Source organism: Equus caballus, chromosome 13 (genome assembly GCF_041296265.1).
Source record: "Equus caballus isolate H_3958 breed thoroughbred chromosome 13, TB-T2T, whole genome shotgun sequence".
In the NCBI taxonomy this organism is placed as follows: domain Eukaryota; kingdom Metazoa; phylum Chordata; class Mammalia; order Perissodactyla; family Equidae; genus Equus; species Equus caballus.
Genome location: NC_091696.1, coordinates 42,304,670 through 42,319,836, shown reverse-complemented (window position 1 = coordinate 42,319,836; position 15,167 = coordinate 42,304,670). Strand labels below are relative to the sequence as shown.

Sequence of the window (15,167 nt, the reverse complement as noted above, 5' to 3'; positions counted from 1 at the left end):
AGTGGTTAAGTTCGCGCGCTCCGCTGCAGGCGGCCCAGTGTTTCGTTGGTTCGGATCCTGGGCGCGGACATGGCACTGCTCGTCGGACCATGCTGGGGCGGCGTCCCGCATGCCACAACTAGAAGAACCCACAATGAAGAATACACAACTATGTACCGGGGGGCTTTGGGGAGAAAAGGGAAAAAAATAAAATCTTTAAAAAAAAAAAAAAAAAAGAATAAAATACCTAGGAATAAACTTAACCAAAGATGTGAAAGACCTGTACACTGAAAACTATAAAACATTATTGAAATAAATTGAAGAAGACACAAAGAAGTGGAAAGATATTCCATGCTCTTAGATTGGAAGAATTAACATCGTTAAAATGTCCATACTTCCTAAAGCAATCTATAGATTCAATGCAATCCCTATCAGAGTTCCAATGATGTTTTTCACAGAAATAAAACAAAGAATCTTAAAATTTATGTGGAACAACAAAAGACCCAGAATAGCCAAAGGAATCTTGAGAAAAAAGAATAGCTGGAGGCATCACACTCCCTGATTTCAAAATATACTACAAAGCCACAGTAACCAAAATGGCATGGTACTGGCACAAAAACACACACACAGATCAATGGAACAGAATCAAGAGCCCAGAAATAAACCCACACATCTATGGATAGCTAATTTTCAACAAGGGAGCCAAGAACATACCATGCAGAAAGGAAAGCCTCTTCAATAAATGGTGTTGGGAGAACTGGACAGCCACATGCAAAAGAATGAAAGTAGATTATTATCTTATACCATACACAAAAATTAATTCAAAATGGATTAAAAACTTGAATGTAAGACCTGAAACCATGAAACTTCTAGAAGAAAACATAGGCAGTACATTCTTTGACGTCAGTCTTAGCAGCGTAGGTTCAAGTACCATGTCTGGCTGGGCAAGGGAAACAAGAGAAAAAGTAAACAAATGGGACTACATCAAACTAAAAAGCTTCTGCACAGCAAGGGAAACCATCAACAAAACGAAAAGACAACCTAACATTTGGGAGAAGATATTTGCAAACCATGTATTTGATTAGGGGTTAATATCCAAAATATATAAAGAACTCATACAGCTCAACAACAAAAAAACTTAATAACCCAATTAAAAAATGGGCAAATATCTGAACAGACATTTCTCCAGAGAAGATGTATAGATGGCAAACAGGCACATGAAAAGATGTTCAACATGACTAATTATCAGGATAATGTAAATCAAAACTACAGAGATCACCTCATGGCTGTCAGAATGGCTATAATTAACAAGACAGGAAATAACAAGTGTTGGAGAGGATGTGTAGAGAAGGGAATTCTCATACACTGCTGGTGGGAGTGCAAACTGGTGCAGCCACTATGGAAAACAGCATGGAGATTCCTCAAAAATTAAGAATAGAACTGTCATACGATCCAGCTATTCCACTGCTGGATATTTTCCAAAGAACAAGAAAACATGAATGTGTAAACATACATGCGCCCCTATGTTCATTGCAGCATTATTTACAATAGCCAAGGCTTGGAAGCAACCTGGGTGCCCATCAAGGGACAAATGGATAAAGAAGATGTGGTGTGTATATATATATATACACACACACACACAATGGAATACCACTCAGCCATAACCAAGGATGAAACCTGGCCATTTGTGACAACATGAGTGGACCTTGAAGGTATTATTCTAAGCAAAATAAGTCAGAGGGAGAAACTCAAATACCATATGATCTCACTCACAAATAGAAGATAAAAACAACAACAAACAAACACATAGAGATTGGATTGGTGGTTACCAGAGGGCAAGGGGGGAGAGAGGAGGGCAAAAGCGGTGATTAGGCATATGTGTATGGTGATGGATTGTAATTAGTCTTTGGGTGGTGAACTTGATGTAATCTACACAGAAATCGAAATATGATGTACACTTGAAATTTATGTAATGGTATAAGCCAACGTTACTGCAATAAACAAAAAAATGAAAAAAGAAACCTTGGCGTGTGTGTTTATGTGTTTTAATCAAGACAGTTTCATAATAACAATAGCAGCAACTACAGCACCAAAGAAAACCTTTCCCCCATCATCTCTACCAAATACAGCAGCTTGATATTTGGGACTTTTAAAGCCAAAAGTCTTAATGTCTGTCATTTACTGGAGGAAAATGTGAATTCCTTATAGTAATCTGAAAATTGTGTAATCCATTTTAACCTTTGTATCACATTTCTATTTTATTTTATTAGTCTCTTTTTCTGTTCTTGGCTTGATTTAAATATCAAAATTATTGAGAGAAATCGTTTCCTCTTTAAAGGATTTAAAGCTTAACTATCTAAAGGCTTAAGTATAATTTCTTCATTGTTTCTTAGCAATTCGTATAAAAATACAATATTATTTTCATACAGGAAGCTGAAAAAGCAGGCTGTTCTAAAGGAAGCTGTTGTGTAGTTCCTTCCTTTCTGAACTTTAAGCCCAATGCTTTTCCTCACTCCAAGTTCAAGGGCTTAGCTTACGTGCATGAAAATAAACTGAACAGCACCTGTCTGCTTAGTCACCAAAGACAATATCTTGACGCTGCTAAGCAAACAGATGTACTGAGTTTAAGCTTTTGAGATGCTCAAAGCATGCAGTAAAAAACATAAATTTCAAAATGAATAGCATGAGGAAATAATGTTAGAAGAAAATGTAAAAACCAAGGGGTCAAGTTTGATATCTGAATTGTGTACATTTTAGTCACAATATTGACATCATTGCGGGCACTGGTACTTTGAAAATTTGTCCTTGAGAACAGAATTGTCAATATTTTCCCAAAGAAGGATTTGACGTATTTTGTAGTTCGTTCTTTCTTTTTAAAAAATTTGTTGTTGCACATGTTTGGAATAGCAAGAGGAGAAAAAATAATACTAAACCCTTCTGTTCTAGGTTATTCAGCTTTATCTGTTGACTTAATTTAGGCAGCTATTAATAAGTTCAGAAAGTTCCGGAGAGTGTACTCTAACTATCTGTTTGAATATGGGCAGCTTGCTGAAGTCTGTGGTAGCTTGTTAAAGTCCTTGACACTGACAGAGGAAATGAGATAGCCAAGTTGTCCATATTTATTTAGTGTAAATAATCGTGCTTGGTTTCCATAAAATGCTGGAAGCTGTATTCATGTTAACTTCTGTCAAGGCTCAAAGATCACTAGGAAATTACCTAGACTCTCCTATTTAACTAATGAACATTGTCTGGGAAAAAATATAGTAGCCTTGCTAGAAATATTATAGATTCCGTTTTGTTACCAGGAGAATTCTGTGAGCAGATAATATGAAGAATTCCAAATCCAAATTCCAGTTTTTGCCAGGGAATCATCCTCATGGCTCAAGATATCTATCACAGATTAGGCAAACACCATCTTCAATTCTCTTACTGAATTGGAAAAGGAGGGGAAGAAGGAAACAGTAAGGGCCAATATGGTTTGCCCTTTAAATCTCAAAATCGCTTTAACGATCCTTAGAGTAGGGCTTGTGTCTTCTTTACTTGCTAGGCTTGAGACTTACTAGAAACTTCGAAACAGGTGCTGGAGATGTAGCACAGTCTGAGCTAATCTCCCCATGAAAGGACAAGGCAGGCTTATCTTCAGGAAGCCCAGGGGAGTCAGTCCAGCAGCTGTGAAGCCCTGATGGAAGAGCTCACTCTCCTGGACCAATATGTGCAGAGGCCAAAATCAAGTGGTGAGTTCCACAGCGTAATTTTGTCAGAGGAAGTGTGCACCTGAGGGCCTCACTGGGCAAATGGGAAACAGAATGGATCTGGAAGAGGCAGCACGGTGTGGTGGGAGGATCTCCAAAGGCAGACAGGAGACGGTTCTGGTCCCAACTCTCTCACTAGCTTGCTTTGTGACTTTAGACAAATCACTTCACTTCTTTGGGCCTCTGCTTTCTCATTTATAAAATGAGGGAGCTGAGTCACATGACCTCAGAGGTCTTGGCCCCTTCCAGCCTCCAAGTGCTATGATTCTAAGGACTTTACCAATGTAGCCCCATGCCTTCCATCTTGTAGCAGTTATACTACCCAGAACTTAGGTTGAAATTGATCCGTAAAATGCTATCAGTCACCAGATTGTGTTCCTTTCTCTCTGGGAAACGTCTTTTGTCTTTTCCTTTCTTCCTTCTCACTACTCCTCATTTGACCATGCTCTCATTATACTTATCAGGATGACTGCCTCACCCTCTTGTCTTCCGCCCTCCCTGCCCCAAGCCCCCATCCTGTTCCTGTTCCCAGTGTAAATCCCTCCTTTCCCACCCCATCCCATCCCATCCCATCCCATCCCATCCCATCCTGTCCCGTGCTCTGACTCTCAGCTCCCTTAAATACTACTTCCACTGTGAGCACTGCCTTATTCAGAAGTCGTTAACCTACAGCGTGTGGCTTTTAAGATACTCTGTAATCGTGTCCCACCCCATCCATCTAACTTTATTTTCCGTCACTTTCCAACATGCCCTGCTATGTAATAAGACCAGTTTTATCACTGTTTTCATAAGCCTTCCATATTCTTTCCTACTTGTGTAATTTGTTCATTGTGTTTCTTTCATCTGGAATACCTTTTTTCTTCATAACCTGTAAGTTTAACAAATTCAAAGTACAAGACAGGATAACTGAAAAAAACTCCATAGATTGGAGTGGAGTGGTAGAGAGAGGTGGGGTGCACCACAGAATGAAGGAAAGAACATTTGGAAGCTGGGAGGGGGGACGGTACATGTTAAACATGCAGGGACTTTGGGTCCGAGAGAAAGGAAGCTTTAAAGAAGCTCACTCACACGTCAGGTGGCCTTGCCCCTCAGTAAAACAGAAGCCAAGTTCATCTGCTTAGAGTGACGGGGGCTGGTTCTAGGGACCTGAAGAAAGTAGAAAATACCCACTTGCTGTGTGCTTTGGGAGGGGCATTAACCACAGGTGCATAAAGGATTTACTGAGGAGCACTGCGAATCCATTCGAAATGAATTAACGTGGGTTTGTGGTGGACTCATCTCAGTTTTCTTGACTTGTTCAGCAGTGCTTGGCTTTAGGGATCTGGATGGGGACACCCAGAAGTGGGTGTTGGTGTCATGGAAGTGGCTGTATCCCCTCTGCTGCCCCCTGCCCCCTTCTAGACTGGGTAAAGAGGCGAGTGGCGGCAGCGGAGGGCTGCTTAACTTAGGAGAGGGAGGTGCGACAGCCTCAGAGAGGTGTCTCGTCCTGTCATTCTCCCCCTCTGCTGTTTTCTTCTTTTTCTCAATCCGCTGACACCTCTCTCCTTGCCTCACACTTAATGGCCTTGCTCCCATTCACTGAGAACATAGAAGAGAACAGCCTCAAGCTTCTCCTGCCAAACCCTTCCACCTGACTAGACATGTGCCCTGCACTCAGCTGCCCCTCTCCTTGCTGCTAGTGAATGTTCTCTGCTCCCATGTGAGGCACTCCTTCCCTACTGGGTACCATCCCCTCTCCCTTCTCAAGAGGATTGCTCTAGGGATTTTCAGCTTCCTTCTACCCATCAGGTTTTCCCTCTCCCGTGGAATTTAATCAGTAGAGTGGAGTGGAGTAAGATTTAATCAGCATCAAGGGTCTGCCAAGCAGGCACAAAGCAGCAATGGAGTTGAAGTGACTGACCATGAAGTAGAAGAGGGGAGAGCCATATCAAGGAACAAGGGACAGTAGAAAGGTGGTAGGATCAGTGGCATGGAGACCCCAGGAGGGGAATGGATTGTTGGGTCCAGAATTTGAAAGAAACTGAGCTGGAAATCCAGGAGGAGGTGGTCAGAGGGAAAGTTCAGGAAATTGCTATGATGGAGGCATATTCTTGGTTTGGCCAATGATCATGTGGGTGAGTGGCTGAGGAAGGTGAGGGGTTGTTGAAACAGCCACAGGAGTGAGGACAGAGTCTGATCATGTGATATTCAAAGTCAAGGGACATTAGGGAGGAGGGAGAGAGAATGGTTTGGAAACAACAGTCATGAACAGGGTAATACCTACCTCACCTCCAAGCCCAGTAGTGCAAGGGTTATGGGAAGAAAAGAACAGCACCATTTGAAAGGGCTGCAGAGGAAGCAGGTGAGAGCCAGGTTCCGGCGTCTCCTCTTGCTCCACCTCTGTCTGTTTTTAACTCAGCAGCCAGGTGACCATTTCATAGTGGAAGTCGGACTTTTTCATTCCCATGTTGACCCCTCACCTCCTTCAGAATTAGGGTTATGCAGGTGTCTCCTTCTTGGGGCTTTTCTGGCCACCCTATCTGAAATGACACTCCTCTTGCCAAGCGCCACACCCCCCTTCCCTGCCTTTGTATTTCCCTCAATGGCATTTATCACTATTTGTATATATTTTGCTTGCTTACTTATTTGTATGTTCCATGAGGGCAGAGATTTCTGTCTGGGATATTACATCTTTATTTTTTAATACTGCTTTTTCCCCTGTACCTAGAAGAGAACTTGGCAAAAGGCAGATATTTAATGAATATGAGTTGAGTGTAGAATGAACAGATGGTTGGCTGGCTGGATGAATGAAGCGAGGGAGGAATGAGGCATAAGGAGGAAGCGACGTATTCACAGGAGGTTGTTTCAGAATTCAGGTTCTAGGGTGGGTCTCGGATATGATTGTTATTGTTGGAGGCTGGAGAGAATGGGAAAGTTCCTGTTGTTGAGGAAGTTGAAGTACCGGGACACTGGATAATTAGAGGGAATTCCAACCCCTCTAGCATGATGGCAGGAGGTTACGTACAGAGAAAAACTACAAGTCAGGCCCAGTCGCTGAGGAAGTTAGGAGGGTCTTGATGGTCAATAGATGACTCTAACAAAACGTGGGGGAGGAGATGGTTAAAAATGTTAAAAAGCCTATTCACAAAGAACCTAAGTAACAGTTGTGAGGCATTGCCTCCCCTTACATCAGGCTTGATTTGTGCCCCGAAGTTCTCCCAAGTACATTTAGTTAAACGTGAGCTTTTTTAGTTTAGTAGGTCTCTTGAATTTTTTTAGGATAAAAAGTGTTACATAGATATAACTGAAATGTGCTCACACTAGTTTTTCAGTCTGTTACTCTGGCATGGGATAACAAGAGTCTGTCAATAAAAATAGTTGCTTTGGATGGCTAGTTCCTTCGGATCCTTGGGGTAGAGTACTAGCATTTGCTTTTCAAGCTGTCATGGGTTCAAAGTATAGAGTATGATTTATACTGATATATTTGTGGTTGGAAACTTTAATGTTGCCAAAGTCTTCTCCATTGACATCTGAATATCTCAATTATGTTTCTGGTAAATTTATTATTTTAAAATATCCTGCCAGACCATAGTGCTTTACAAAGTTGGCAGCATATTGCTGATGACCTAATTTGTTATTCAAACATGTGTTCTCAGTGTTTCAGTATACAGCTATTCATTCTGTCCATTTGAAGTGCATTTTAGGTGTACTTTATTACATAGAAGGCTTGTTTTCCCCTAGCCCAAGTAAGAAGAAAGTAAATGTTCAGGTATTTTAAAGCCCACTTCCCACATTTGTTCTATTTTTAGGTGCAAAGTACCTTCGAGAACATCAGAAAGTGCCGCCTGATTTCCAGTAAGGTTTTGTCAGGGTAGTACCTCTTTTCCAGCTTACACTTGAGTCTGCGGGCCGCATGTTCCTGCTGCCTCTGAGCTTCACTGAGTTCTACCTCCTACCCTCAGCTTTCAGCCATTATTTTCACTCTTCTCACGTTTTCTCCAATTTTCTGGTTCTCTTTCTAGTCCCTTCAGATCAATAATTTCTAATTATCCTTTAAGTCTCAGTTTCAATATCACTTTCTCAGAGAGGTCTTTCTAGATTCTTTGCTTCCTACTACATTCGGTCCTTCTGCTGTGTGTTGTCATCGTTACGCTTCCCCATCATAACTTTTTACACCGTGCTGTAATTATATGCTTCCTGTCTCTGTGCCCCTGTAAAATCCGTAACCTCTCAGGGAGCATGTCTGTCTACTGAATCCTCAGTACCTAGAATAAACAATGCCTGGCACACAGAGACCTCCTAACAGATACGTGTGAATGAAGAAGGAATGAATGAGAGTGAGTCCCAGGCCCGTCCTCCCTGCCCCTGCAGCTGTGGCCAGTGACCACTTGACGCAAGTATAGAAAGTACTTGACACCAGTACGAAAACAGCTAGGTCTTCTCTACCGAGGAAGCATCAAGTCACTGATGTCTTTGTGGCTATGCTAACTGATTGGGAGGGTGACCTCAATTTTTTTTCAACTCCTAACTGGCTTTACTTGGAATTGTTATACTAGGATAAAGATTGGGTTCTTGTTATTGATAGTACTTACTCTTTGTTCTGTGTGGCGATCCCAGGAGGGAGAATTATACTTTTCCTGTAGTTCTGTCCCCAAATCCCACTACTGTGAATTTACTAGGATCACATGCCAAATGTCTGGGTTTTTAAGGCAAAGTTCCATAAAATGAATCATGTGATAGATATATATATATATATATATATATATATATATATATATATATATGTGGTATCTGGAAGATAGTGACTTAGAAAAATATTCTGAACAAATAATCATTTAGTAACCCACTTTGCCCAATTTAATGTAGTTTGACAAAAGTTTACTCAGCACCTTGTATAGGTCCAGAATTTCTTATCTTAAACCCTTGGGCCCAGCTGCATTTTGGAATGCAGACCTTTTTCTGGGGCCGCACCCCATAATCAAACATTAATACTTCTACCTTGAAATATTCACATTAAATAGGGTAAATGTACTACAAATAGCCTCAAGTTAGTTCAGGTTCTAGTTTTGCTGCCATGTAATTCTGGTTAGGTTGGGCCACAGGTTGGGCCACAGATGAGTTACAGAAAAACTTTTAGGTTTTAGAGGTTGGGGGCTTTGGTATTACTAGGCAGAGAACTGTGATAGGTACACAATCACAGCTTCCCCCAAGCATCTCTGGAATGCCTCCCCTGCACCCTCAGAACCACCATTAGGTCAAACCACAGCTCTGTCACCTGGGTCGCAGGAGCCCCCTCCTACTTAGTTCCTTAGCAATCCATTCTCCAGAGCAATTGTCCTGAAACAAGTGTTGTTCGTATCAATGTTCTGTGTAAATCCTTTCAGTGGCTTCCTATTGCACTGAAAGTCTGCATTTCTTAACTCGTCATACAGGCTCATTATGACCAGGGCCTGTTTACCTCTCCAGCATTTCAGTAGCCACTCCCTGCTTTTCCATCATACAAACATGTTTCTTTTGTTCCATAGTCCCACTTGCCTACTGGCTGTGCCTTCTGTCTGGAATAGCCCCTTTATCCTGCCTCCACCCTTTCATCCCTTTCTAAGTCATCTCTTCTTCAGGTTTTGAATTAGATGTCACTTCCAAGGACCTTTCATCCTGTTCTAGACTAGATACCTTACCTTTGTATTTGGATGACACCTTATACTTCTCTTGCATTGTGATGTAATTACGTTGCTAATTCTGTAGAGCAGTTTTCTCAACTTCAGCACTATTGACATTTATTTATATGCTTAGCTGATGACCTGGTGTTTCATACTCTCCTAGGCCCCTCACACTTGACCTGCTTGGCCTTTGGCCTCTGACCTCTGACATTTACCGTGCTTTAGCGGTCAACTTCAAGACATGGTTCTAAATAACTTACACCAGATTTCTCTACCTGGGCATTATTGACATTTGGGACCCAATAATTCTTTCTTGGGGGGGGCTGTCATTGTAAGCATCATTATAAGATGTTTAACAGCATCCCTAGACTCTACTCACTAGATACCATAGCACAACCCCTCCTCCCTGCTCTATTGTGACAACTAAAAATGTCTCTAGACATTGTCTAATGTCCCCTGGGGACACAGTTACCCCTAGTCGAAATCCACTGGTCTAGAAGGAAAGCTCTTTGAGGCAGAGGCTATGCTTGTGTGGATCTTTGTATCTCTAGCTTGGCACACATAGGTCCCCTTAAATGTATTGAATTAAATTGAATAGGTGGGGATGAGGGTACTGAGCAAGGAAGGAGTGGATGGATGGACAGACGGATGGACAGATGAAGAGAGTCAGGTTAGCTCTCTCATGACGTGGGGATGAGAGAATATATAGCAAGTGCTTTTTGAGGGGTTGAGCTACCACAGACACTGGGCTCAGACTCTGTTCTGCCTCTTTGAGTGACTACTCCTTTTGCCTGTCGGGTCATCCCCCAAGGACTGCTTTGTTGCCTTTGAGCTACAGGCACAGAATCTCCTGATTGCTCAGAGGGTGCCTCAGAATCAGCCAGGAAGCATGTGTTACAGCACCGTGTGGGTAATGACACAGATACGAAGCAGAAGCAGTCTCTCCCCTCAAGGTGCCCTTGAGTGAGGAGGACACTGGTGAGTGTTGTCTCTGTCCAGAAGGCCTGTCCACCCTTCCCTTTCTGGCATATTCCTGTTCCTCCTGTCCAGTCTACATTGTGTTAGGCCTTTCTATTAAATGGTCCTATAGCACCTAGTCTTTTCCTTCGTAGCGTTCCTCACAATTTTATTTGTATTTTTTTAATGTTTGTTTAATGTTTCTATTCCTTGAGACTAAACTCTGTGGAAGAAGGCACAATGTAGGTTTTGTTCATTTATGTTTCTCTAACGCCTGGCTCAGTAACTGCCACAGTGTAGGCATTCAATACATAATTTATATAAAAATGAGACTGCATGTGGGAGACCCTCCAAGAATCCATATGCCAGTGGAGCAGGCAGTGCGTCCATATTCTGGTGGAACAGACAGTGTGCATTAGAATGCTGAGTTCTATACCAAAGGAGCAAGAAAGTGCAGTTTTGGGAGATGGGAGAATAAATTGGACTAGAAGTATCTGGGTTGACTTTATTAAAAAAATGAGAAAATATAAAAGTCTAGAAAGGAAAAAAGAAAAGCTATCTATAACCATAGGCTCAGTATCAGGAGACACCCATTTTGGTAAATTTCAGCCTCTATTTTTCTCTTTCTTTAAAATATGTTACTTCACTTTGAAATATTTCATGAATGCAGAAAAATGTAGAGAATAATATAACCTCTAGATAGCTTCTTAACATTTTGCTAGCTTTACTTTTAAAAGCTTAACATGATATAACATAAAACATCATACGTATAGTTGATGCTCCCTCTGTACCCCTCCCAGATGCCATTTCTCCATTTTCCTTCTGCAGAAGAACCCTCATCCTGAAGTGAGCATGTGTCATTCCCATGCATGGCTTTCTACTTATCTAACATGCAGATATATTTATAAACAGTATATTTGGTTTGTGGATCTTGAACTTTGTACAGTATGGTAGCATACTATGTATATATTTCTGCAACTTGCTTTTTCATTTAACATTATGTATGAAATATGTCCATGTAGGTGTGTGTAGCAGTAATCCCTTCATTTTTGCTATATGGTATTCTAGGATTATGCTATGGTTTATTCATTCTCTGTCAATGGAAGTTTTGGTTATTTCCGTGCTTTTATCTAAACAATGTTGCTATGAACATGTGGTGCACATCTTCTTGTGCACATTTAACAGCTTCTCTAGAGTTCGTACCTAGAGGTAGAATTGCTGGTTCATAGGGTATGTGCACCCTTGACTTCACTATATGTTGCCAGATCATTCTCCAGAGTAGTTGTACAAATTTCAGCCCCTAACAGCACTGTCTGAGAGGTCCTATTGCTCCATATCCTTGCTAAGCCTTGGTATTGCCAGACTTTTGAATTTTTGCTAATTTGAAAGAGTGCATTATTTCTAGTGTGTTTGAGCATCATTTCTTATGTTTATCTGGCTATTTCAGTTTCCTCTTTTGTGACTCATGTTTTTCTCTTTTGTATGTTTTCTATTGGATTCCTTTTTTTCCCTTATAAATCTTTAGTTCTTTATGTATTCTGGCTATTTATCTTTTGTTGATATTTTGCATTTTAAATATGTTCTCCCAGTGGCTTATCTTTCCACTTTGTGTATGGTATGCTTTGTTGTGTACGAGTTTTACGTTTTAATCAAGTCATATTTATTAGTCTGTTCATTTATGGTTGCTGCTTTTTGCATCATGTTTAATAAATCCCTCTGTACTTTGAGTACTTTGTGGTCATAAAGAGATCCTACCATATTTTCTTCTAAAAGTTTGTTCTCCTCGGCATAAGTCTAATCCACATGGAATTTATTTGTGTATGTGGGTTTGAGATAGGGAATAATTTTCCATGTGAATAAACTAGTTGCGTGAGCCAGCGTCTCTGATTGCATAGCCCCTCGTCCCCTCACTGATTTGTAATGCTACTTTGTCTTGCATTCGGATTGCCCGATATGCACAGGTTCTGCTCTGTTGGTCTTTAATATATTCTTGTGTCACATCTACACAGTCTTCATTACTGTGGCTTTATGTGTTTATATATTATACAAGGTCCTGTGGTAAGAACCTTGAACAGGTGGTTGATTGGAACTTAGAGTCTAGCCATAGAATATCGGGTGGTTGCATTAGGGAAGTAGGTAGACGCGATATTGTGGAGAGTTTTAAGGAGAACTTTAAGGGCACAGCTTAGATCTGCCTGTGGAACCCAGTGGGTCACTGGGTGCTTGTGGGGCTAGCAGTCGAGACTGGGGCTGTGATCTTTCAGCAGCAAAGGGAACCAAGGATCCAAAACATTATTACTCATCTAGTCCCCACAAAGTTGTATACGTGCCTTAAGTTTTTTCTGGAGACTTTTCTATTAACTTTTCTTTAAAATGTTACCTTCTTAAAACCCAAACAGATGCTTCAAACTTCTGTTACACGAGAAAGGCTTTAGCGGCTGGTTATTTTGAATGTTCATTTCTTTGGTATTATAGCCTTCATTTGAGAACTGGTTCTTAGCATTGCCATTTTCTTCAGATAATGTGGTGCCCTTTTTTTTTTTTTTTTTTTTTAGCTTTAGGCTTCCTTTTTTTCTTCTCTACTTTGTACTGAATTGACTCGGGAAAAAAATGCTATTTTTAAATGCTATTATTCACTTGAAGAAAAGCTTCAATTTAAAATGTTTGTCTAAACTGCAAGGGGTTTCTATCAACTGTACTTGCTTCTACTAAGAATGAGTAACATGACCTTTTTTAGCTTTGAGAGAACAAGAGCGATGTCACGATGCTCCAAATGTATGTCATTGTCTTCCTTATTTTTGGTGGCATTTGAACTCTTGTTAAGTAGAACTGAGTTAGTAAGAATCAAATAACTTAGAGAAAATTGGCAGTATACAGGTCATTAAGCCCGTATAAAACCTCTGATGCCTCTGTGATGTTTGAAAAAGAACTATTAAAAGAGATGCAGAACGGAGGGAAAAAAAATCCCAAGAGTCTATTGTCAAATTGGAAATGTCTTTATTCTCTTTGCAGACTATAAAATACCACATGCTCATTATAGAAAGTTTATACAATATTGGAGAGTATAGAACAGCACTGCCCGAGAGGACTTAACTGTGGACGGAATGTTGCAAATGTTCTATTCTGTGCTGCCAAAGCACTTGAAATGGGACTTGTGCAATTGTGGGACTGATTTTTTAATGTTATTTAATTGTAATTAAATTTAAACAGACACATGTGGCTGGTGGCTGCTGTGTGGGACGCTCAGAGCCATAGCCAGTTTGGAATGTACACTTCATGTCTGTCCCTGTGTGTCTGTTGGTCTCTCTCTATTTGCCTCTTGCCCATTTCTTTTCTTTCTTTGTCTCCTGTGCTCTCCCTTTTCCTCTCACTTTCTCTCTGTTTCTTTGGCATTCAGTCACCCTACCTGCCCCATTCTTTCTTTTCTCATCCTCCTTGCCTTTTTCTCCTCTGACACTAGGGTACATTGCTCTCTCTATGTATGTTATATATACACACATAACTCATTCAGTTTAGTAGCCGCTTTTCTACCTAATTATATATCATGGACATTTTCCCTTTACAATACTTATAGATCTATCCGGGGTTTTTTTTTTTTTTTTTTTTCAATTAAAGCATATTTTCAGTGAAATGAATGTACCAATATTTATTTAACCTACTGATGGGCAATAGGTTGTTTCCAGTTTTCTCTGTACATCTTTTTTTTCACTATTGCACTTTTTCCTTTTATTTTTTTTCCTGTGTGTTCTTTGAGTACTTTGCTGTCATGCATGAGATTGGGTTGTTCAAACTGTGAAATCTTGGGACCAGCCCTGTGATGTAGTGGCTAAGTTCAGTGCACTCCACTTCAGTGGCCTGGGTTCAGGGATTCGGATCCTGGGCATGAACCTATACCACTCTTCAGCTATGCTGTGGCAGCAACCCACATACAAAACAGAGGAAGATTGGCACAGATGTTAGCTCACGGACAATCTTCCTCAGCAAAAACAAAATAAAACAAAACTGAAATCTGCCTTTTGTTTTATACTTTGGTATCTATTGGAATTGCCTTGGCACTTCAAATAAAGACCCTTCTAGAATCACTTGCCTGCAGCCTCAAGGACCAGATTAAGGTTAACAGTCTTTAATAGGGCAACGTGGTAAGGAGAAAGATACTGGAATGTTATATTGAGTGGAGTGTTATATTCTATGAGTGTCCGCCCACTGTGGTCTATCTCAGGTCAGCCAGGTGCACCTGCCTCTGCCTTTCTCCAGGCCGTCTTGGTGAGGGCATTTGTAAGGGCAGCTCCAGGCACACCCTCTGCTCAGCCCCTCCAGAAAGGTGGTCTTTGCTTCATGGTCAGAATTCCATTGAGGATAAATACTAGGGGCTCCACGTCTCTCTTGGATTCAAAAGGAAATCTTAATTCCCACCCAAGGTTTAATGGAATCGTGGTCTGGCAAAGAGAATGGTCATGTCAGCCAAAGGGGGCAGCTTGGAGGGGAAATTCAGAGGAGCTGAGGGTAGCAGTGGGCATGGGTGAGGGGGAGCAAAATCCCTGTCTGGGCAACACCTCAGTTCTGTCCAGTTGGCAATTTTTTACTGTATCTCCCAGAATTTTCAAAAAACATTCTGTTGCCACTTATCTGATTAAAACTCCTGTCTTTTTCTTTTTAAAATAACTTGTTTAATGAAATTCCGTGTAGTAGTTCTTTTCTTATTTGACAAATGGGTTTTCATGCGCTAAATCTGTTTTAGAAGGTTTACAATATGCTGAGGTCATTTCCAAGTGATGATTAAAGATTTTTAATCTTTATCTGAAAAATGTTTTTCTTAAGGACAATGATGTATTTATAGGAA

General features: G+C 40.8%; 1 protein-coding gene across 22 annotated transcripts in view; it reads left to right on the top strand.

Moving 5' to 3' along the window:
- The window catches only part of MRTFB (myocardin related transcription factor B), a 258,616-nt gene that overhangs the window by 109,282 nt on the left and 134,167 nt on the right, over positions 1-15,167 (top strand). For 3 of the 22 annotated variants that reach the window (XM_070230957.1, XM_070230970.1, XM_070230962.1), the window contains exon 3: positions 7,520-7,565. The exons of 17 other annotated variants lie outside the window; for them this stretch is intronic. Coding sequence is in view for 2 of the 5 variants with exons in the window: in XM_070230953.1 (XP_070087054.1) it covers positions 3,690-3,713 (24 nt within the window). In the remaining 3 variants the exon portion in view is untranslated. Of the gene's footprint in view, positions 1-3,308; positions 3,714-7,519; positions 7,566-15,167 lie in introns of those variants that run through there. 2 more of the 22 variants (XM_070230953.1, XM_070230965.1) reach the window with 2 other exon arrangements.